The 20,640-nt window shown below is 50.0% G+C and overlaps 1 protein-coding gene across 1 annotated transcript in view; it reads left to right on the top strand.

The window, feature by feature from the left end:
- LOC128266920 (division abnormally delayed protein) overlaps nt 1-16,576 on the top strand; it is a 98,841-nt gene extending 82,265 nt beyond the window's left edge. Inside the window, exons 5-8 of the mRNA XM_053003709.1 lie at nt 14,304-14,488; nt 15,894-16,095; nt 16,172-16,295; nt 16,416-16,576. Of these exons, the coding sequence (XP_052859669.1) occupies nt 14,304-14,488; nt 15,894-16,095; nt 16,172-16,295; nt 16,416-16,576 (672 nt within the window). The remainder of the gene's footprint in view (nt 1-14,303; nt 14,489-15,893; nt 16,096-16,171; nt 16,296-16,415) is intronic.
- Nucleotides 16,577-20,640: the final 4,064 nt, after the last annotated feature.

Genomic DNA, 20,640 nt, shown 5'->3' with positions numbered 1-20,640 from the left:
TGTGCCAATTCAGCCGACTCGTCGAACTTTGAGAAAATCGATCAAATTGATAAAATGAACGGTTTGAATGTTTAAAATGGTAACTCTCTTACAGTACTCAAAGCGATTTGGCCAAGAATGTACTTTGTGACGGGAATGTGAGGAGTAAAATACTTCCAAAACTTGTAAAGTCCTTGTTTAACTATTTTATTTGAACACTAAATATACCACACCGGTCATTTTGACCGGTCTGGTACAAGGGTGAGCCATATATGATACACTTTTTTATTTGGTTATTAAAAACAAACGGATTACTATTTTTCGATGCTTGAACTTTTATTTGAATGGTGCATTCAAGACATTTTGTTATGAAAAACAATTTTGGTCAAATGTCCACCACGTCCACCACTTAACAGTAGCCCATTAGATCGACCTATTTCTGAGTACATTTTCGACAACCTGGTCCTATCTCGGCAAAGGAAATGTGAATTTCGGTCTTGAGGTCGTCAAAAGTTGCTGGTTTGTTGTCTTCCACCGATCCCCAACAGTCCCATCGTGTAAAATCGCAAACGGTGGTACGGGGTGGTGGTAACGGTGGTAAACGGTGGTATATCTAGTGTTAAAAACTCTTTTGATGTACGGGAAAAAGTATTGAGATAAGTCGTCGTAGAGAACATCTTCTGTAGAACCCACCGAATGGGTAAGAGTTTGCCGATGTCAGATGATGAGATTGTTCTCAGTTCTGCGGCCGACCTTGTGGCAACATAAGATGTAGCAGATGTTGAATGCGATGCGCACGACTCCGCCGCCGCACGGTGGTTGAGGTAGCTGAAAGTACTTTCAGTTTAGCTGTGGACGCGCTCGTTATCCGTTTGTTTTTGTTTCGTTCCCGCTCGGGAAAGAGAGAGAAAAATAGGCTGTGAAGGTGGAGATGCCACGGCGGAGGAGCAACAGGTTTGGGGTCCGCCGTCCGGGCCCGGGAAGCGCGTACCGAGCGCATAACATATGTTCAACCGGAGTTTAAACGAGTGCTTTACGATTTTCGAGAGATCGAAGAAACCTTGGAATGCCGAGCGGACCAAAGAGGTCTGGAGCACGAGCCTAGAGGCCGGTCACGCTAGAACGTGGCGAGGTTCAACTCTTCCTTCCTAGAGTCTCCGTAGAGGTCACTTTTGATAGGCTCCGGCACCCGCGTAGCGTAGTTTTGTGGCAGCTCATAATGATGCCGGCTACTGCTACGGCGCACTGTTGTTGAAGGGAGCAGTCGTTAGGAATGTCCGTAATTATGTAAATCATATTTCCAAGACTGTTTCGGCCAAGTGTTTCGAGGAACTCCGTAACTGGCCGCGGAGTGCCTGCGGAGAGCCAAACAAGAAGCTAACGCTCGCTTGATCATCGTTACAATGGAAATGATTAATTTATCTGCCCGAGGAGACCGAAAGTCCTCCAGCCCGGAGATGAAGCACGAGCACACGAGACAACTCCCAACATCACAGTATTTGGCAAACTAATTCCCAACTATTTAAGGTACAATAAACAAGCGGAAACGAGTGCTGCCATCCATTCGTCACTCACGGTCCTTTCTGTCTGGATCTGGCGTCACGACGCCTTCTGGTGATGACTAACCGAAGCACTGCTGCGTATCTCAACCAGCGATTCTTATGCTAATCGCTCTTAATTGTGCTTGTTGTTATTCGAGTTAGTTGCGGATGCGGATTTCGGGAAGCGAGTTCCTTCAGCTGTTTCGTAAACTTCGTGAAAATCCCTGTACGCAGCAAGGAGCTTCTTCCGGCATTGGCCATTCGAACGGTGTTGTCTAAACTGGTAATAGTTGAGTGAATGGATATTTGGTCAGCGAAGTACCACGAGCCAGCTTCACGGTCCGGTAACACCAACAGGAAGAGGCATTGTTCGGGATAAGACGTGTTACGACAAGATCATCTTGCCGTCATCTCTTTTAAGGTTCGCGCGAGAATTCGCTCTGTCGCGACCATCCGAGTCCAGCCGATCATGTGCAATCGTGCAAGATCGTGTGTGACGTTTGGATGACGCATTCCAGCGCAAGACAACCTACCAGAACGCAACAATCAGCGGCATTTACGTGGCGATGATTAAACTTCCGATCGGTGCACTTATGGAGGAAGTTGTAGCTTGATCTTAGACCTATTCGCACTGGTCAATTAAAACCGACGTCAGCGTTCCGAACAAGCACTCTAGGAATTAATGTGGCTGACCTTGGAGAATGCACTTATATCGCTCTTACATCATTATCTCAGAAAGTCAAATGTCACCGAACATCGCTTAGTCGAAAGTATATATAAGAAAAGATCACTTAGTCTTTTTATTCGATCATAATACGGCCATCTTTATAGACCTAATCCTACGATAGAGATGAGCCATTTGAGATGAGTTTTTCAGCTTTCTGAAGCTCTCATCTCACTTTTGCCTATTCCCCTCCAACTTTTCATGTTCTACGCTTTGATCGTTGGATGCTGCTCATCCCGGGTTCGGCCGCGATCGTTTGCCATCTTTCGTTTCCTTTCGCTCTCTTTCACTTTCGTTTCGCGTCACGTTGTCTCACGCTACTCAAGAAAGAGAGAAAAACCGAAAGGAAGCATATGTAAGAGAGAGCCCGAAAGAAGGAAAAGAAAGAATTCCGGAACAACACTTCTTAGTCACCGTCGAGAAGCCACAGCCAGAGCCAGCCTCCTGGCAGAAACTCTCGCGATTGCCAAAGATCCAAAGAGATCGGCTTCGGATGATCGTCGTGGCTTTCGCTGCCGCCACTGATTATTTGTGGCCCGCGCGTCTCGCGAACTTGGCCCGTTCCGAGGATCGTCCGAAAGCCCATTGCGTCATGCCACACATACACACACGGGCACACACAGGTCGGGATTCCTCGGGGCACCGTGTCCACCGGGTCGCGCGCGGGAAGAGATTCAATTTCTCGTTAAGTGTTATTGGTCAAAGTAATAAAACACACATAAAACAGGTTTAACTGGATTTTTCTTCTGCCGCTGCCCCTCTGCTTGCAGTTTTGTTCTTGTAGTGGCCATCTCACTCGTTCGGGCGCGGAGGTCTCTTTCGCTCCAGCACGCTGCCCGGCGCGCCCGTTAAGCTCCGAGGAAAAATTCCTCCAAACTCCGGAGGAAACTCCTCCGGTATGAGGTTCCCGGGCTGAAGTTCGTGGCTTCTCCCATGCACCATAGGTGTGTGTACGTGTGTGTGCGTGTGTGCGTGTTTGGGGCCACCCGTTGCGGTGTCTCCTGGCACCGCTGATGCACTGACCAATGGAGGGGAAGATGCGTCATCCGGTGCGCGGAGAGAGAAGGAGCGATCGAGAACTTGTTGGAGTTGTGTGAACTCTTTTCATTTTCATTCTTGCCGCATAATTTATTGTCTCCTTTGCGTCTGTGGTTCGCTCACTGACTGACATGTGTGTCTGTGTGTGTGTGTGTGGTTTTTTTGTTTTGTTTTTGGAGCTTTGCGGACTTTCGCAGCTCGCCATTTACATTTTGGCAAAGCTTTCGCCCCTCACGACCTCCTTCGATAATGCGAATTCTGATCCCGTTGCTCACGCTGCGTGTGTGTGTGTGTGCGGGCGCGTTCTGTTCTGGCCACTTTAGGTATTTGGCTGGAAACTCTTTTCCTTTGTCTTTCGGCGCGGTCTTTCGCGTTTCCCGTGGTTCGCCTGTGCGACTCCCCGCGTTTTGCTTGTTAACTTTCCTACCGAACAACTTCTTCGTCGCTGTAGGTTTTCGTTGTTTCTCCGGTGTGTGTGTGTGTGTATGAGTTCTTTTTTTGTATAAAGTTGTTGCGCTTTTGTTTCTTCCGCCTGCTTTACGGCTGTCTTCTCACGTTAAGCATTTTGTTGGTGTCTTTCGCTTTGTTTTTCTTATGCGCTGCTCACTATCGCATCTCTTTGCCTTGTATGAGACGTTTTCTTCGGCGTTTTTTTTCTTTCTGTTGTTGAGTTTAAATATTTTATCGCTGCCTTTTCTTCTTGCTGGCGGTCTCCCCGGGGGGCGGGCGGTGTGCCTCGGCTAGGCACCGCGGCACCAGGGCAAGTGTCTCAAACATTCCTCGATGGCTAACTTGGCCTGAGCCTTCGCTTCTCGGCCCTTCTCTCTTCCTCCGGATGGTTGTTGGCAGCAAAATTGGCGCCCAACTCACTGGCTTCTTTTTGTGTGTGGCAGTCCTCTCTCCCTCTCTCGTTCCTTGACACCTGGTTCGAAACGGAACGGGGAAAAGAAGGAAAGTCCCGCGAGGTTTCATTGATGGCTTTTGGAAAATGGGACGCTCCTATGCCAAATACGCCATTAACGATGTTGTAATCCTCACTTGCACGTTTCATTACCGACGCCACATGGCCACCGGGTCTCGTCCCGGGGTCCGACCATTATCGTTTCGCTTGGCTACACACAAGACAGCGCCAAAAATGCGAACAAAACAATGGAAATACCGACAGAATGTTCCCGTAAAGTGCACTCGAGCTATGGAAACTATTTATTAACACAGGCCGAGAATTTTATGTTAACTTTTTTTTGGTACAAAGCCACTTTCGACGATCGGTGATCTATATTTATCAGTTATTTTGAAGAACATTTTAATGATTTGAACCGATGAAGACAATAACTCCTGAATCCTTAAGTCTGTCTTCAAGAGGCAAGTGGCTTCTTACAAACGAACTTATGAATAGTCAGGTGGGCCCCATTTAATGGACGCAGCAAAGGAGCGGCGCTGTCAGGCAAATGTTTACCAACCTAGGCTTGACGTCGTCCCGGGTGAAGTCCGGAATGCGCGCTCTGCCTTTGGGATTAGTAGAGTCAACAATGGAAGCTGCAGAGGGAAGTGCTACCATAACAAAGTGGTCGTTTATGCTCCTATCGCCACACTCTGTTAGGGTCCTTTCTTTTCGGGCGCAAAAAGGGCTTTCGATACCTGGGGCAAAGGAGCGTGAACGGCGTGCTTTGGACGACGGGGCCACAGAGCACAGTGCCCGGAAAGGGAACAAGAAGCCAGCAGCCGTGTCGTAGTCGGCGGCTATGATTGCGAGATAATGGGCCACAACGAATTATGGGCACATACCTCTGCCAACAGCAACAACAACGGGTTTCTCATATCGGCCCGAGTGTCCGGCACAGATCGGCTGTCCCGGGACCTGCCGGGATAAATCGATCGTTTATTATTTATTTTATATCCACCTCGCTCGCGGTGCATCGGTTCGGGATGGCTCCGGGGAAGGCTCCTTCACGCAGCGCCACCCTGTCCTTCGGTTGTCCGAAGCCGCCGTGTAGCCCTTTGGTACCTTTTTCGGAGGGTGCGTCACGAGCCTCGCGATCCGATCCTCGGTGCCGGGCCAAGAACGCGAAACAATGGAGCAAAACGGAACGCAACAATTGCAGTCCGGCAGGACCCGGGACGAAGGGTCGACCAAAAAGGACACGACGTTGAGAAGGAAAGGGCGGAAAAGGGAACAGAAAAAACAACAACAACAACAAACGAGTGATCGCCAGAGACAGAACTCCGCCCGGCCGCGGGAACACCAGAAAGTCGTCCTCCTTCTCTGCTGCTCTGCTCCTCGTCGTTGTTGTGGTGTTGATGTTTTTCACCGCTTCTTGAATGCCAACATTCTTTCAACTCGACCTGACCACCCCGGCGCAGTAATGCGCTCACACGGTGTGGCCGCTGCGCCGCTCTCGGGATGTCCTCTCGGTCCCGTTGCCCCCCACAGGTTCTCCGCTCATATAGTCTCTCCAGCCCCCGGGCGGGAGGCATAGGGGGCTGTAAACTTTGCTAGTAGAGGGAGGATGGTTTTCGTGGGCCTGCTCCCCGTGTGTCTGGTCCGGTCCGGAATATTTGCGCAATCCTGGAATCTCACCGGTTTTCGTCGCCACTAATTCTCCTTCCTTCCCCTTTCATCGACCACCGATCCCGAACCGGTCGCGCCTGTAGCGTTAGTGTCCTCGCGCATCGCCTCGGACCGACCTCCTACGAACAACCTGGGACCGTACCCCGGGTTACGGCACATCCTTTTCGGAGTCGATCGTGCACTTTCATCGAAAAGCCGGATCCGGTTCCGCAACTGTTTCCTGCGCGGTGATTCCCGGTGCGGCTGCCGATGTGGGCCGATTTCTTGGGAGTACTCGTGTCTTCGACTTTAATATGTGCACCGTTACCGTGATGAGCGGCCATGCGAGAATGCGACCTTTAAGCTGTGCAATTAGTCCCCGGTGGTCCGCCGGAGTTCACCTTGAGATTTGCTCGGTTTTTTTTTCTATGTAGGGGTCCTCTGCAGGCTCCATGTTTTTCAGTCCGAACGAAAATCAATCAAGAAGCTCGATTAATATTAAATTCTTCATAACAAAAAACGGGCAAAATTCATCATCTCATATTAACAAAAAAATGACTACGACATCAACAGCCGCGGACCGACGATCGCCTTATGGTTGTTGTTGACCGAGGTGACCGATTGTGAACTGCATTGTCATTCTCTCTCGTTTTTTTGTGACATTTTGCGTCATCGGCTGTGGTCGATGCACGAAACCCCCGTCAGCGAGGGGGTGACTTACTAGGGGAGTTCAACGATCGTCGGAGTTCCGTGCGAAGATCGGTGTCGAGATAAATTTGGCAGTTTATCGAGGTTTTGCTGTCAATTCGCCAAGCTCTTCGCTTATTCGATGTTTTTTTCACCTTCACCGCTTCTTCTCATCATGAACCGCTCGGGCACTAAGAAGGTGCCAACTTAAACGACCGTCCTTAAGTTAACCTCCGGTTACCGGGGCCTGCTGATGATTTTGATAACTTGATTCCTCCGTACCCCCACGGTGGGTTGCGTGTGGCGCATGGCGCGGTTAATTTGCTTACTCGTCAAAAAGGTTTGCGCGGCTCACCGTCCGACAAACCAAGGCAGCCAGAGCGGAACATTGGATCGCTCCCGAGGATGCGCAATAAAGATCGACCTGTGGCAGAACTTGCCAATCTTGCCAGAACTTGCCAATCGCATGGCAATCTATTCGTCGTTGCTGTTCTTGGCAAAGGTGGATCTCCTTTATGCTGCGTTTGCAGGATAGTGATATTAGTTAATGGCTTGATTAAGTTGCTTTTTCTCCAGTTCTAGGGTCTCTATACCGGGCTAACTCGCTTGTCAGGACTATGATTTTCAGCTCTGGTTGTTCATATTCTCTTGCTTTTTTTACAAGTTCCCTTACAGGTAACTTTTGCGTAGTAAAACGTTCGCGATGATTAGATTCTGAAGAACAGATGTCGTAATCATGTACAACATATGTAGTATATGATTACTTTACTTTTATTACTTTACTCAATTATTACTTTTTCGTCCTTGAATCTTTAACAAAAATATTTAGCACTATTTAAACAAACTTTTGGGAACGCTCCAAAAATTTTCAAAGTCTAATTGTTAGTCCAAAGTCAAAGTCAAGTTCAAAGTCCAAGTTTAGTTCATCAGCGTTTTCTTACAAGAAGTAGTTAAAGTTTGCAAAGAATAAAGTGTTCCACCTTTGGCTTCTTGGCGCCGACCTGGGGACGATATGTGTTTTCTCGTTTTCCTTTTCGCCCCGACGCACGCGAAAACGATTCACACACAAATGTGATGATAAATGATCGTATTTCGTGAGAATTTTCAGAAAACCGAACCACCTCACGCACACGCGCCCGTGTTACCGGGGCGGCGTGTGTATACGTAAGGGGAATGGAATTTAATCCTCGATCCGCTTCAGCCACCGCCCCTCCTTGGCCCACCCGATCAGCCTATCTCTCTCCTTTTCTCTCTCGGCCGTTCTGGGACGCGGAACGCAAATGCCCTACCGTTTCAGGCTGTTCTTCGTCCTGCCGCTGGGGCTCGTATCGATTGAAAGCGCACCGAGTGGGTCGCAACGCGGCCGCGTGACCCGGACGATCGTCGGGGGGGGGGAACATGAAGGAAGCGCCGATAAGCGCGCCGGCGGCGGCCTGGGAGCGTGGTGGAAAATTGGATGCGAAGTGTGAGAAACGTTAGCCATGAATCACTTCTTCTTCGCGCTTCGGGCTTTTTTGGGCTTTTTGGGCCGTGCGCGGACGGCGGCGTGCAGAAGAATAAACAGAGGACCGGAGCATAACTCTATCGCTCGCTATCTCCCTTCCGACCTCCGCCCGTGTGTTGCTCTTTATGTTGCACCATTTTCTTGCCACCCCCTTTTTTGGTGGACTCTTCCGTGAACGTTCTCTGGTCCACCGGGGCCGGGCCGGGCCGGGTTTCGCGATCGGGAGTCGATCATCTTCCTTTTTGTGCCACCCAAAAAGGGTGGCTCACGCACCGCAGCCGCGGTAATCATGTCTTTCGCGGCTTTTCTCAGCCTCACCTTGATGACTCGAATTCTTTCTCTGTCTCTCTCTCTCATTCTTGTTGCTTTCTTCTCGAAATCTTTTCGAGAAGCTCCAGAACGTACAATGAAACCTTTTCGCGATCATCTCTTTATGGCCTTCCGAGGCTCGGTTGCTAGCTTACGAAGCGAAAACGAATGGAATGTGCTGTGTGATGTGTGTGTGTGAGAGTGTTTTACCTTGGGCGGAAGGATGGGCAGGACCAGAGCCAGCCGGAGCAGCCGGTAACATCCGGTGTCTCGGGCGTGAGTGTCTCGGAACCGCTCTACCGCTAACGACGTCTTCCGATCGTGCTCCATGACTTTTCGAAGATCGCTATCGGAGCCTCTGGCCCGCTGGGATGAATGTCCGGAAATTGAACGCTTTTAGTGGCGCTAAATGGGGCACCCGGCGGCCCCGGAGCGGTCGCTGGCTGGCAGAGGAAAATTATGACGGGTCATCCCACGGGTTTTGGGAAGGAAAATTTAAAATTAATGAGACAGCATGTTTCCCCGGGAAGGCGTCTTCGGTTCCTTCAGATGACCATTCACGCGGCTCGGGCGTCGGACGTGTTTTCCCACACACTCAAAAGCCCCTCATGTGTGTGTTTGTGTTGAGATTGCAAAAGAAACAACACGCGCAGAAACGGAAGAAAACATCCAATAATCATAGGGTTCTCTGGAGAGAGAGAAGGTTTAACAATTGAGGAACTGCGGCGTGTCCAGTCCCGGGGCTGGCTGTCCCTAAGAGCTGGACAAAGATGATCACTGACGATGGCGCATCTCCAGGTTCGGAGCGGGCATAGCCTTGTAAATCTGCACCATCATTCATGGCCGTGTGGCGAACGGTTTTCGGGAATTTTCGGGTCATCTGCTGCGCGCCACCTATTTACGGAGCAGCAAGAAAGAAACGCAGCAAATCTCGACAGTGTTTCGAGGAGATTGTTTCGAGGCGGCACTTTTCATTGGCCTTCAATTTGGGGTGTAGGTTCCGGAAAAGGTGGGAAGTATTGGCAGCCAACGACTTGATCGGTTGATTCGTCGTCATACCGCGTGCATGATAAATGCTTTCTATGCTCGCCTGAGTTATGACTGTTTGGTTGGCCAAGGGGCGGTTTGTGCGATTTGTTTTTGCGACGCTCTGGCCTTCCACATCCACACCTTCCACAGATCATTCGCGAAGGACGCAGGACGAACGGGCCTCCGATGGTTCGATGGATGGTCAATAACAAGTATGCTGCCACACGCGGCATAGGCACACACCGTTGACAAAGAATTCCATTGTCCTACGCCGCCATCCAGCATCGGCCGGTCCATGGGTCGGCAGCATGTTTCTTATGCTCTGCAAGCATCGGCGCTTTCGGCACGGGCAATGATTAATGAGTATTCAAAACGGAGACGGTCGGCCTCCGGAGCGGGGGGATATGTGTGCTGTCGAGTGCGAAGATCGCACAAATCTCACAAGCCACTCAGAGGCTTCGCTGCGGCTTCTGCGGGCAAAAGCTCATCCTGATCCCGCCGCCGACCGGGATGGCGGATGGAATGCGTCGCCGTCCACAATAGGAGCCGAAATCGAGCCCCGGGACCGAAAAGAAATCGAAGCCCGAGGAGATCGAAGATAAAAGGACGAAGACGAATGATTCCATCACACACGCGGGGCCGTCTTTCTTGCCGTCGGCCACATCTTTTGGGTTCTGATGCGTCATTTCTTGTTCTTTTTTCCTATCTTCCCATGAACTGGTTCCGAACCAGCGGGCGCACGCGTATGTGTGTGTGGCGGTAAAAAGATGACTGATCGTGGCTCTGACGGATCGGTGCGCAGAGCGCAGCGGATCAGGTCTGCATACCGCCGCTACGCTGCTTCACTCGACCCGAACTGTACTGCCCAAAAGCCGGCGCGGCGATCGATTAAACTGTTGAATGACTCAATGTGAGAGACCTACCTCTAAATCTTGGCCCCCAAAACAAAAAAAAGAAGTCGAATGTCTTCGTACGCCATTAATAAGAAGTGACACTTTTCAACTTTACCGACACCGAACACACAGGCCACAGGACGCGCGCGGTTACGGTGGGCGCAAATTTTTTGTTTGAAAGCGTTTCGGTGTTCGGTTTCGTCGCCGTCGGCGGCGGCGGCGAGCTTTACCGGGAATACCGGGGACCGGCCGGACTCTTGTCGATAAAATTAAGCAACTGCGTCGCCCTGCTGCGGTGTCCTGTGAGATTTCGGGGAGATTCGGGTTTTTTTGTTTCTCATGAAGCCGATCGTTTCTGTCGATCGCTTTTGTCGCCCGCCGAAGACCAGTTCAGTTCAGCTTTTGATATAAATCACCTGCAGCAGTTAGCCAAAAAATCCGTCTTGTCCTTATTTGCACTCAGATTTCGAGGTGGAAAATACAACCACGGCGAAGAATGCGAAATCGCGCGAATGGAGTGGTCCCCGTCGAGTCTGGTGGTCGATTGGACTACATTCTCGATTGGTTGAAAGGTGGCTAAGTGGTATGTCTGGACCAACAAGCTGTCGTAAATCAGATTTGGCGCTGAGATTAAACTTCGGCCAGAGACCGATTCGATCAACATCAGCATCAGTAGTTTGGGCTGCACATTCTGATGAACGTACATTTTTCCTAACACCCGATCGCTTTTTTTGTATCAAAGCTCATAAACTATTCGAGTCTGATCCGTGGTATATCATTGCCCAAATCACCCGTCAATAGTTATTGACAATTACACAAAGTGCAGCCATCGCTGCCAAACCACTATTCATTTAAAACAACATTGCTCCGACACCGATCGGTGCCGTTGTTAGGTTGTGGGTCCCTGTTGGAGCCAACAGGACCGTGAATTCATAGAAACCTTCAACAAACGGGACCCTATATCCTCCGGAGGACGAGCTCAGTTCGGTTTACCGCAAAAGTCAAACGACGGTTTGTAGACGCCAACACAGTCCGTACAATAAAAGTGTGGCAACGGAACAACAACGTCCCGAAAGCGCGCTAGTACCAATCAATCATTCCGCGCCTTACCATTTCGTGGGGCGCTTTTCCCCGGTTGCAAGGTGCAATTCCGAAACTGCACACTGGCTGGCGGAAAGCACCTCGGGAATGTGATTGATTTTTATTGTTTTCGAAAGTCAAGTACTGTCGGCGCGATCTGCGCTTTCCGCGCAAACATTTCCGCCAAAAAGGATAACGCTAGGACGCGCTGTGGGTGAAGGAGTCACTCGGAGCGAGACAGTCTTCGGGATGGAAAGTGGGCACTTGATTTGGAAAAGCTTTCGGTTCGTCCCGCTCACGGGCAGACAACTCTTAGCGGCGGGTCCTTTCGCTCAACTCACCGTTGATTGAAAGCAAGTGCAGCAATGGAATGAGATTTTTCGCTTTTTCCTAAGGTCCTAATGCAGAATGTTTTCCAACTGGGTTTTTTCCCGCTTTGCTGCTGCAATTTGAATGCATTCGCAACTGATTTATTGTTTTGTGCTGTTCCATCGGAAAACCTCAATAAGCAAAAAACGATGAAAGAACAAATGTTTTCGCTTTTTTATTTGATCAATAAATCCTCCAATCTTGTGATTCCCAGTTTCCCAGTGTGTATGTGTGGTTGTAGTAATAAAATGAGGACTCTACCCTTTTTCTGTGCCGTTTTGGGCCACCTCTTTTGTTGCACCATTTAATTCCCGGCCAACGATAGCGTCAGTAAGCACCCGGCGAGGTGATAATTTATGCTAATTGAAAGCACCAACTCCTCCACCACTCAGGGGGGGGGAGGGGAGCTCCCAGGAAAGCCCTACTCGCGGGGCGCGCAATGACGCGAAACGTTCGATGACGAAAAAACCGTTTAAATCAACCACTAAACGGTCGCTAATGGCGAGCGGTCGTACTTCAGGCCAAGGTTAGTCGCGAACGCTGGGTGTAGTGGCTGGCCTTGGAAAAGAAACACTCGTTTTGGTCAGTTCGTGAGGAGACCATAATGACCATCAATCTCGTCGTAAAACGGATGATAAAACCAACGGCCGGTCGGTCGCAGTCAATCGACTATGATCGGCTTTGATTGGTAGTGATAATTGTAGTAATTGAAACAATATCACCGACGGATTCCACACACACCGTATCGATGGATCCGATTTTAAAACTGTCCATTAGTCCGCACGCACTCAGCATTATGCTGCCTTCAGCATGGACGAAGTTGGAGTAGCAATTCCATTCGAGAGCAGCGCCGAAGCATAAAAAAAGGAATGAAACCCAGCAATCAGACACGCATCAACTCCTCGTTTTGCTCTCGTTTGGAGCTGCTCCGCCTTAACCAACCGACCCATCCCACGATCCCGGCCCGGGCCAAGGGCGCTTCGCGTTTCGCGCATAAATCACGCGGTCGTTATGAGAACGTACTTAATCCATCACCTCCATAATCATCAGCCGCGCAACGCGCAATCATCGCTTCCGAGTGTGGGGTCTCGTGGGTTCTCGGTTCTGCCGCCCTTCCGTGTCCACCGCCCACTAGGGGACCGGTGTGTCACGCAACAATTGCGCAATGTTTACGCGTGCCACCGTGCCGCGCGCCGTGTTTGTGCAGCATAAATCTGATTTATGTTCATACGCCAACACCATCGCGGGCGCGCGGCGGTCTAACGAAGCCCGAACTCACCGAAGAAACGGGGTGAGAGCGAGAAAGAGATGATGGAACCGGCATGCCGCCATGGAGTTGGTTTCAATTTTTAAACCCCTGAATGAGCGCAGCACGAACGAAAGGTGGATCGCCTACCGGGGGGGTCTGCAACATTCAACCCGTTCCATGGGGCGCGTGTTCCGAAGCAGAGCGTCACCGGCAGCCCCGGACGGATTTTCGTTCATATTTTGAAGGGCGCACCAGCATTCATTCATTCAACAACCGCATCCAGCACGCCAGCAGCAGCAACAGCATCATCATCATCAGCACGGGCAACGGTGTGGTGCAGTGATTGAGTATTTCCTTAAGCCTTCATCAGCGATTCGGTGCACGCCGTCGACGGCGAGGGCCAGCCGCCCCAACCTCGGAGCGCATCGGAAGAAATAAAATAAAGCAAAGAGCAACGAAAAAAAACCACGCTTTAATCGACACGTAGAGCGCGCGATGGCGGGCGATGTGCTGGGCTGGGCGGGCCGGATAATAAGCCGCGGAGGACGTCGAAGACGACGGTTTCGGACGGTTCTGGACGATGCGCGCCAAAAAGGTTGTTTAATTCCGAGCACGTGCACCGCGGCAGCGTAACGCGTCGCGATCGGCGAATGCAACGCGCGTGCGACGTAACGCTGCAACAAATGCGTCATCTCGCCTCGTTGCGGCCCAGTGCTCGGATGGCCCAAAAAAGAGCGAAACAAAACCCCTTTCTAAGCACACCATCGGAAGTCCGCGCTGGCCTCATCTGCATGTCCGTGGCATTAATCTTCATTCTCTCCGAAGCAACGCGCTGCGCCGCATCCACCAAAGTGCATCCGAAAGTGGTGCTCCGGTCGTTCGCCAAATTTGCATTCCATTTATGCATTCCGCTGTCCACTCGTTGGCTGCGTTTGCATTCGGCACCCTCGTCGCTGACGGCCGTTCCACCCGTTCCGAGCGTTGCCTCATTTGGTGGATGTGCAACCTGCTCCCCTGCGGTCCGCGGGTGTATAATATGTTAGTGCTAAAAACGTCAGCATAATCATCATCGGTCGGTCGGTGTCGCGAGAGAGGCAAAGGCACAAACAACAATTCCCATTTTTGCATCGCAAATTAGCGAAACGTTGGGCGAACGTGGAAAACCGGTGGAACTCGTTCGCATTCGGTTCGCTTTTTGGGACCCGAATCGACCGTCGGACGGGCGGTTTAATTCTTCTTATTGGCCGTCTATCGGAGGCCGCTACTAAATCAATATCAAGCTCTCTAGCCTAAGCTACCGTCGATGCCTACAATCCGAATAATAATAAATAACCTTTTTATATTTTTTTCCAGGTGGAACAAGCGTGCGGCGTTCCGTCGCTAATGCAAACGGACTACCAGGTGGACGGAAGCTTCGAGGATGTGCCGAAAACGTTGGCCAGCAGCAGCAAGTGGAGCCTGGCGCCGAACAACGAGATGCTCCAGTTCGAGATGACCATCTTCAAGAACAAGGATCTGTTTCTGCAACTGTCCTCGACGTAAGTGTGTGACGCCATCCATTCGCGTGCGCCGTGACGGGAGTTCCATTATGACGGGCCACCTATCACCGCGCAAGGATCTCGATCTCGTGGGCGGCATTTAATTAACATTCCATTGCACACGCTCATAAATTGCGCCCGTATGCATTATTTCGCACGTTCGCGATCTTCTCGGGGCTCGTGCGGGCACAACGAGAAGATTGCAATCTGCGGTGGTCGGGCTAACAACGACCGCCGGTAATTGGGTATTAATGGCGCCGACATAAGGGTGGATTTCGTCATTTTTGCCTGAAGATTTTGCGGCCCACGCCAACGGCATTGATGTTGTTTATTTTGTTTAAGAAAAAACGAGGAAACTACTCCCTCCCAAGCCCAGTGTCCTGGCGATTGTTTGAGTATGTTTCAACGACGTCAACACGTGATGCCCATGCTTCGGAATGGGGTCATCGCTGATCGATCGAGTTTTGCATTGCATTCGGTCTGCACTATCGGCTCTGCACCGATTTCATGTTGATGCCATTTTTCCATATTTAATGTTATTAACAACATTTATTCTATAATATTTTTTGTGATTGTTTTCATATTCTAATGATGAAAAATCTTTCATAATTTAACCTTCTTTTGACTTATAACATTTTTAAACTTATTATTTATTGATTACCAGTTGTGCCCCCACTGAGATTCAATTTATATGATGCTAAATCATCGGATTATGAAATTTTAAAGATCCTTTCGGGCCAACCCCGACTAAAGCTCGCTGTCATCTAACGCCAATTTTGCAGCATCACACCGCACACTACTCACAGCAGGGCACAATGCAACCTTTTGAGCGGTAGTGCCTCCCCGGGTAGCCGATCCGTCTCGCCGATACGAACCTCGGGAGAAAAAATAAATTCACGCAAAAACCTGAAAACTAACACATGACAGACGGCGCGCGAACGAAGTGCGCGAATGCGATTCATTAATTGGCACCCCAAGACACCGCGGAGTGTGGAGGACCGTGACCTTCTCCGGGGCGTACCTCTTAATGACGGCATCGGCATCTTAATAGGCGCGCCAATTCGCGGCTCTCGCGGAAACAATCGGTTCGATTAATTGCGCATAACGTTGCTGAAATGCCCATCCTTCTTCCCGGCTCTCATATGTGCGGTGCGTTCGCTCTCGCATGCTGCACAACGATTGCACAACGCACAATCGTGATCCATTGTTCTTCGCGGCCACGCGCGTGTGGGTGTCAATGCTAATGATGTGCGCCGCGCAACCGTCATCGCGTCTGTGGCATTGCATTTGCGTAGGATTGACGACGCCACACGCTTTTGAATCTTCGAATCTATCCTCGCCCGACAGCCCATACTTTCTGTCTTTCTGGTGACGGGTGATGAACGTTGCTTTATTGCGTTTACAGGCTCTGCGATGACGAGGACTACCATCCGACGGACGAGGACTGCTGGACTGGCAGCAGTCTGAGCGATTACACGCACCAGGTCGTGACGACAATCGGCGATAAGTACAACCCGGAGGTGGCCTACGCCGGTGACATCGAATCGCCCCATATGCGCACGCTGGTCGATCGGCTGATCAACCTCAACTCGGCAGCCACCAAAGCGGTAAGTTGATTGTGAAGGCAACCGCGAAGACATCTTAATTTAATGTTCCCCCTCATTCGGCTTCCATTCGCAACAGTCGTCCCCAAACACGTACCGGGGTGATGTCGATAAAATGCAGTCGGACATGGCGGAAGGCTCGGGCGATTCGTATCCTTCGGACGACGAGGAGGATGGCTTCGCTGCGTCCGGTTCCGGCGACGGTAAGTTGATGGCTGCCCATCAGCACTACGCTAAACGCTGCGACCAGTGATCGCTGTGATTTTATCCCCTTGGCTCATCCCCTTCTTGTTGTCAATCTCGTTTCAATTCGTTCCCCACAGGCCGATCAATAACTCAGGACCCCGTCATCCCCGTCATAAGTGAAATCAACTCATCGAAACGAATCTCTTCACACTCCTGCTGGAGTTTGATGGCCGCCATCTCGGCGATGCTGCTATCGGTGCCGATGCTGCAGCTACACGGTCTATTCTACAGGCACTGAGGCCTGCCCGAGTAGCACCCAACGAGCCAGGAGTCTGCTGTGTACCGATGGTTTTCCGTACCGTAAAAGAAAGTAAAAAGCTAAAACCGAATGCAAAGAACCAAGCAACGGTTTGTCCAACGGCGGCGACTGCGGCGACGGCAGCGACAGCGGCGGCGGGACACCCTTGGTTTGTAGTTTCCATTGTACGTGAATGTTCTGAACACGAAACACACATACAGCAAACACTCTTACTAACACGAGCACGCCAACAAAGGCAAATGGTAATGTCGCGGAATCGGTCCCGAACCGTGATTTTCCGAGTTTCCCGAAATTTAGCATTCTTACGGGGTGTTTCTCTGTGCCGTGCCGTTCGATGTGCGTAGGCCGACGACAGAAATTGAGCAATTATTTTGAAATTTCCTCAAAAAAACCAACCGCGGGAAACCGAACGGACACAGCGAGAGTTTCGCGAACTCTGGCGAATTTCCTATCATTATTTGTTAGTACTCTCAAGGTGAAACGGATCATACGGAAAGATCTCTCGTGCGTTAAGATTTCATGCGCCACAGGGCGAGTGAAGGCGTGTTTTAAGGGAACTGTTTTGCGTGATTCTTCCACTGTCATTGATTTGATCATTCGTGTATCCCGGATCAATTCGGCACACTGCTGCTAGCCCCGCGTAATGCGCGTTCTCAATCAATATTACTCTCTCTCTCTCTCTCTCTGTTGTCGTTATCGTTCCCTGTCGTTTTGCTCCTGCCATTTTGTTTCAGATCTTCCACGGGCAAGATCTGACACACGCGGGCAAGAAAGTAATAATCGTAGCTAGAACATGATAAAACGAATGAAGTAAAGAGAAGAAAAAAAACACAACACTCACCTTATATCTTATACAAAAATAGGTATAAAATTCTTATTTCTACTAATTCTATTAAATAACTAGCAACCGAATGAACAGAGAGCAGAGCAGAGAGTGGCAGAAAGGCAAAAGGCGAGGGGTGGTGAAATGTGAAATGTGTACATACTTAACTTATAGGGAAATGGAGAGGGCAGTCGCACCGTACCGCGCGTGATGGGTGATGGTGATCATTCATCCGGAAAGCGACCAAAAACGGCAGCTCTTCGGAACTGGAACTATCTCTGTGTAAGAAAAGCTACCAATCCTATCGAATACTGTTTGCGCATGCATTTTCGGTTCCGCTCGCGGATGGGGAACGCGAACCTAGAGTCTTAGAGCACCAACCCTTCACAAAGGCATCTCCTTCCCATTCACCACTCAACTAGGTAACAAATTTAGTCCGCCGCAGTCAATGAGGTAGTCCTGCGTGTTGCGCCGAGCGAGCGAACAATCTGCAGCAAACTATTAAATCTTTCACCTTTGAATAGCTACCCATCACCATGCATGGTTCATTTGAATTGTTAGCTTCCTTACCGGTGTTCCTTTAAGGAATAGGATACTTTCGCCTGAGAACATGATACGTAAACACGCACACACACACTTGTTGGTGTCAACGAATCGGTGTCGTTGATTAGAGTCCCGCTTTGCTAGTAAAGGCGCCTGGCGGGTGCCATGGAATAGAACAAGTCCCAACCGTAATACTCTGGAACCAGCGTCTGTCTCGCTACACTCCGGGGAAACATCGATTTGGGGGGGCCAAATCAAACTAGTGTATGGTGTTTCGCCTCATAACGTCTCTTCGTATGATGCGCACGGCGGCTTCATCAACTAATGCTTTCGCTTTTTCGCCAATATAAAGAGAGGATAAAAATGATGCAAAATGCAACAATGATCGATGCACAGCATCGGCTGCAATCAATACATGTGTGTTGTGATATCCTTATACTTTATTATTATTCACTATGCCGCTCCCGCAGCTCTCGGACACAACCGTCCACGTCTATGTCCATCGTCAGACTGACTGCGCTCACCAATTCACACATACCAATTCCATTCCTATTCGTATATGCCACATCCTCCCCTTGCACACACAGAGCACGACGTATACACTACCGCAACAATTCACGTCTCTATCAATCTATTCGGTTTTCTTAATCTGTCTTGTTACTACCCCAACCTTTGATGCTATCTCTCCTCTGATTGTCAAGTTCTACTCTGCTCCTACCCTTCACCTCCTCTCTTTCCACAAACCTTTGAAACATTTTATATTCCTGACTCTCACTCTCCCGGACTCCAAGTCACGCATTGTTACCCTATCAGCTCCTTCCATCGCTATAACCTCATGTACCCCTTTCTCATATAGAGGATCCAGCTTCTCTCTCTTTCTCTGCATCACTAGCTATTCACCTATTCCTATTCTATCACCTATTCCTCTTATTCCTTCCGGCCATTCCCCTTCTCTACCCAGCCGTTCTATTACTTCTATTACTAAACGTGCCGTTTCATCTCTATCCAACTCCTCCATAATTTGCTTTGTTGTTAGAGCAAACCTTTGCCTACCAATCAGTTTCGTATCCGCCTCTACACTAAACAACTCATGGGGCTCTAACTCGCTCCATCAACTGTGGATATCGACTCTCTGTCTTCAGCCTGCCCGCACTTCCATATCCTTTCAGCTGCTCCTCCGGATTTGGTGTCCAATATCGCAACCAAGCCGCTGAGCCCTCTCTGATGTTCCACCACACTCCTTCCGTCACCGTGTTTACCGACGTTCCCGTGTCCAGCAAAAATATGATGCTTCCGTCTACAATTCTGCCCTCCACCATACGTGGGTCGTCCGCCTGCCTCTATATTCGCCTCACCAACGGTTCTCCTTCCATCTCTGTTACTATCTGCCTGCTTTACGGGGCCTCCCCCTTAGTTACTTCGTTCTGCCACTTGCGAGGTCCACTCCTGTTGCACTTTCTCGCGAAGTGCCCCTTCATTCCGCAGCTAAAGCATCTTGCCATAAATGCCTTGCATTCGCGAGCCCGGTGCACCAGTCCACACTTAAAACAGCTTCTCTCTGGTCCTGCACTTCGCATCGGTCCATTTTCCCTAAACGGAGTCTCTCGCCCTCCAACACCCGTCTCTCTCTTCACTGCATTCACTTCCAGCTCTCTCTGCTGGCCACTCTCCGCTCCAACTGTCTTTGCACTCATGCTGCTAGCTTCCTGCTTCTCCCGCCTTACCGCATCCAGTCTCTCCCCCATCTTAACAATCTTTGGTACATTGTCCTCTAACATTCCTGCCATCACATCTAGCTTCTCTGCTATTGTTGGCACCGACCGCCGCAACAAAGCCTGCCTGATTTCCTCATTCCTTTGTTCCTCTCCCATTCCACAGAATCGTACTTGCTTCTCTAACCTCAACACCCAGTCACTAAATGCTTCATTCGCTTGCATTGTCATTTCCCTCAGCTTAATTCTTTCTCTCGACACGTCACACATGTCACCGAAATAATTATCCAGAGCCTGCATCGTTCTCTCATAGCTACCATCCTTATCCTCTTTAGTTTCAATTACCGACAGCAGGTAATTTCCCCCAAATATCTTCAACGCATTTAATTTGCTCCTCTGCGATGTAACGCCTTTACATTCCACAATTCTTTCAAACGCTTGTCTGACACGTAACCACTCCGCCTTTCTCTCCTGAACCGGCAGCCCCTCGGCAAACGGTTGGATGGGCCACGGTCCCATCAAAATGTTCTTTTCTTTCTTTACTCTCACTCGCTGTCCTTCCTCTACTACATCACTCACTACCCATTGTCCACTCATTCTGTATTCTTTGCTTCACACCCAAAATTTCACAACTTCTCCGTCAAGCGATCACACCAGGATGTCCAACGTCGATGCTCCAGCGTGTGCTCCACGCTGCCTACCACCGCTGTTCTTGTCGACTTGTACCAACACATGGAACTCCCATCGCTGCCAACGCGTTAGGCTTGCTCGCTAATTCTCTCGATACCACTACCAACCAACCGATACATACCATCGCTGCTCTGCATTCGCGCATTGTCTGCTTCCATCTGCGCCGCCCGTCTCCTCCTTTTTCTCTTTATTCGCTCTTCATATATGCGCACGCTATACCGGGCAAGCCCGCTCTGGCGTGTAGCACTTCGCACATACTTAAACTACCGGCGATC

The sequence above is a fragment of the Anopheles cruzii genome, chromosome 2 (assembly GCF_943734635.1).
Source record: "Anopheles cruzii chromosome 2, idAnoCruzAS_RS32_06, whole genome shotgun sequence".
NCBI lineage: Eukaryota > Metazoa > Arthropoda > Insecta > Diptera > Culicidae > Anopheles > Anopheles cruzii.
Note: the sequence above shows the minus strand (reverse complement) of the source record. Positions and strands in the feature narration are given on the sequence as shown.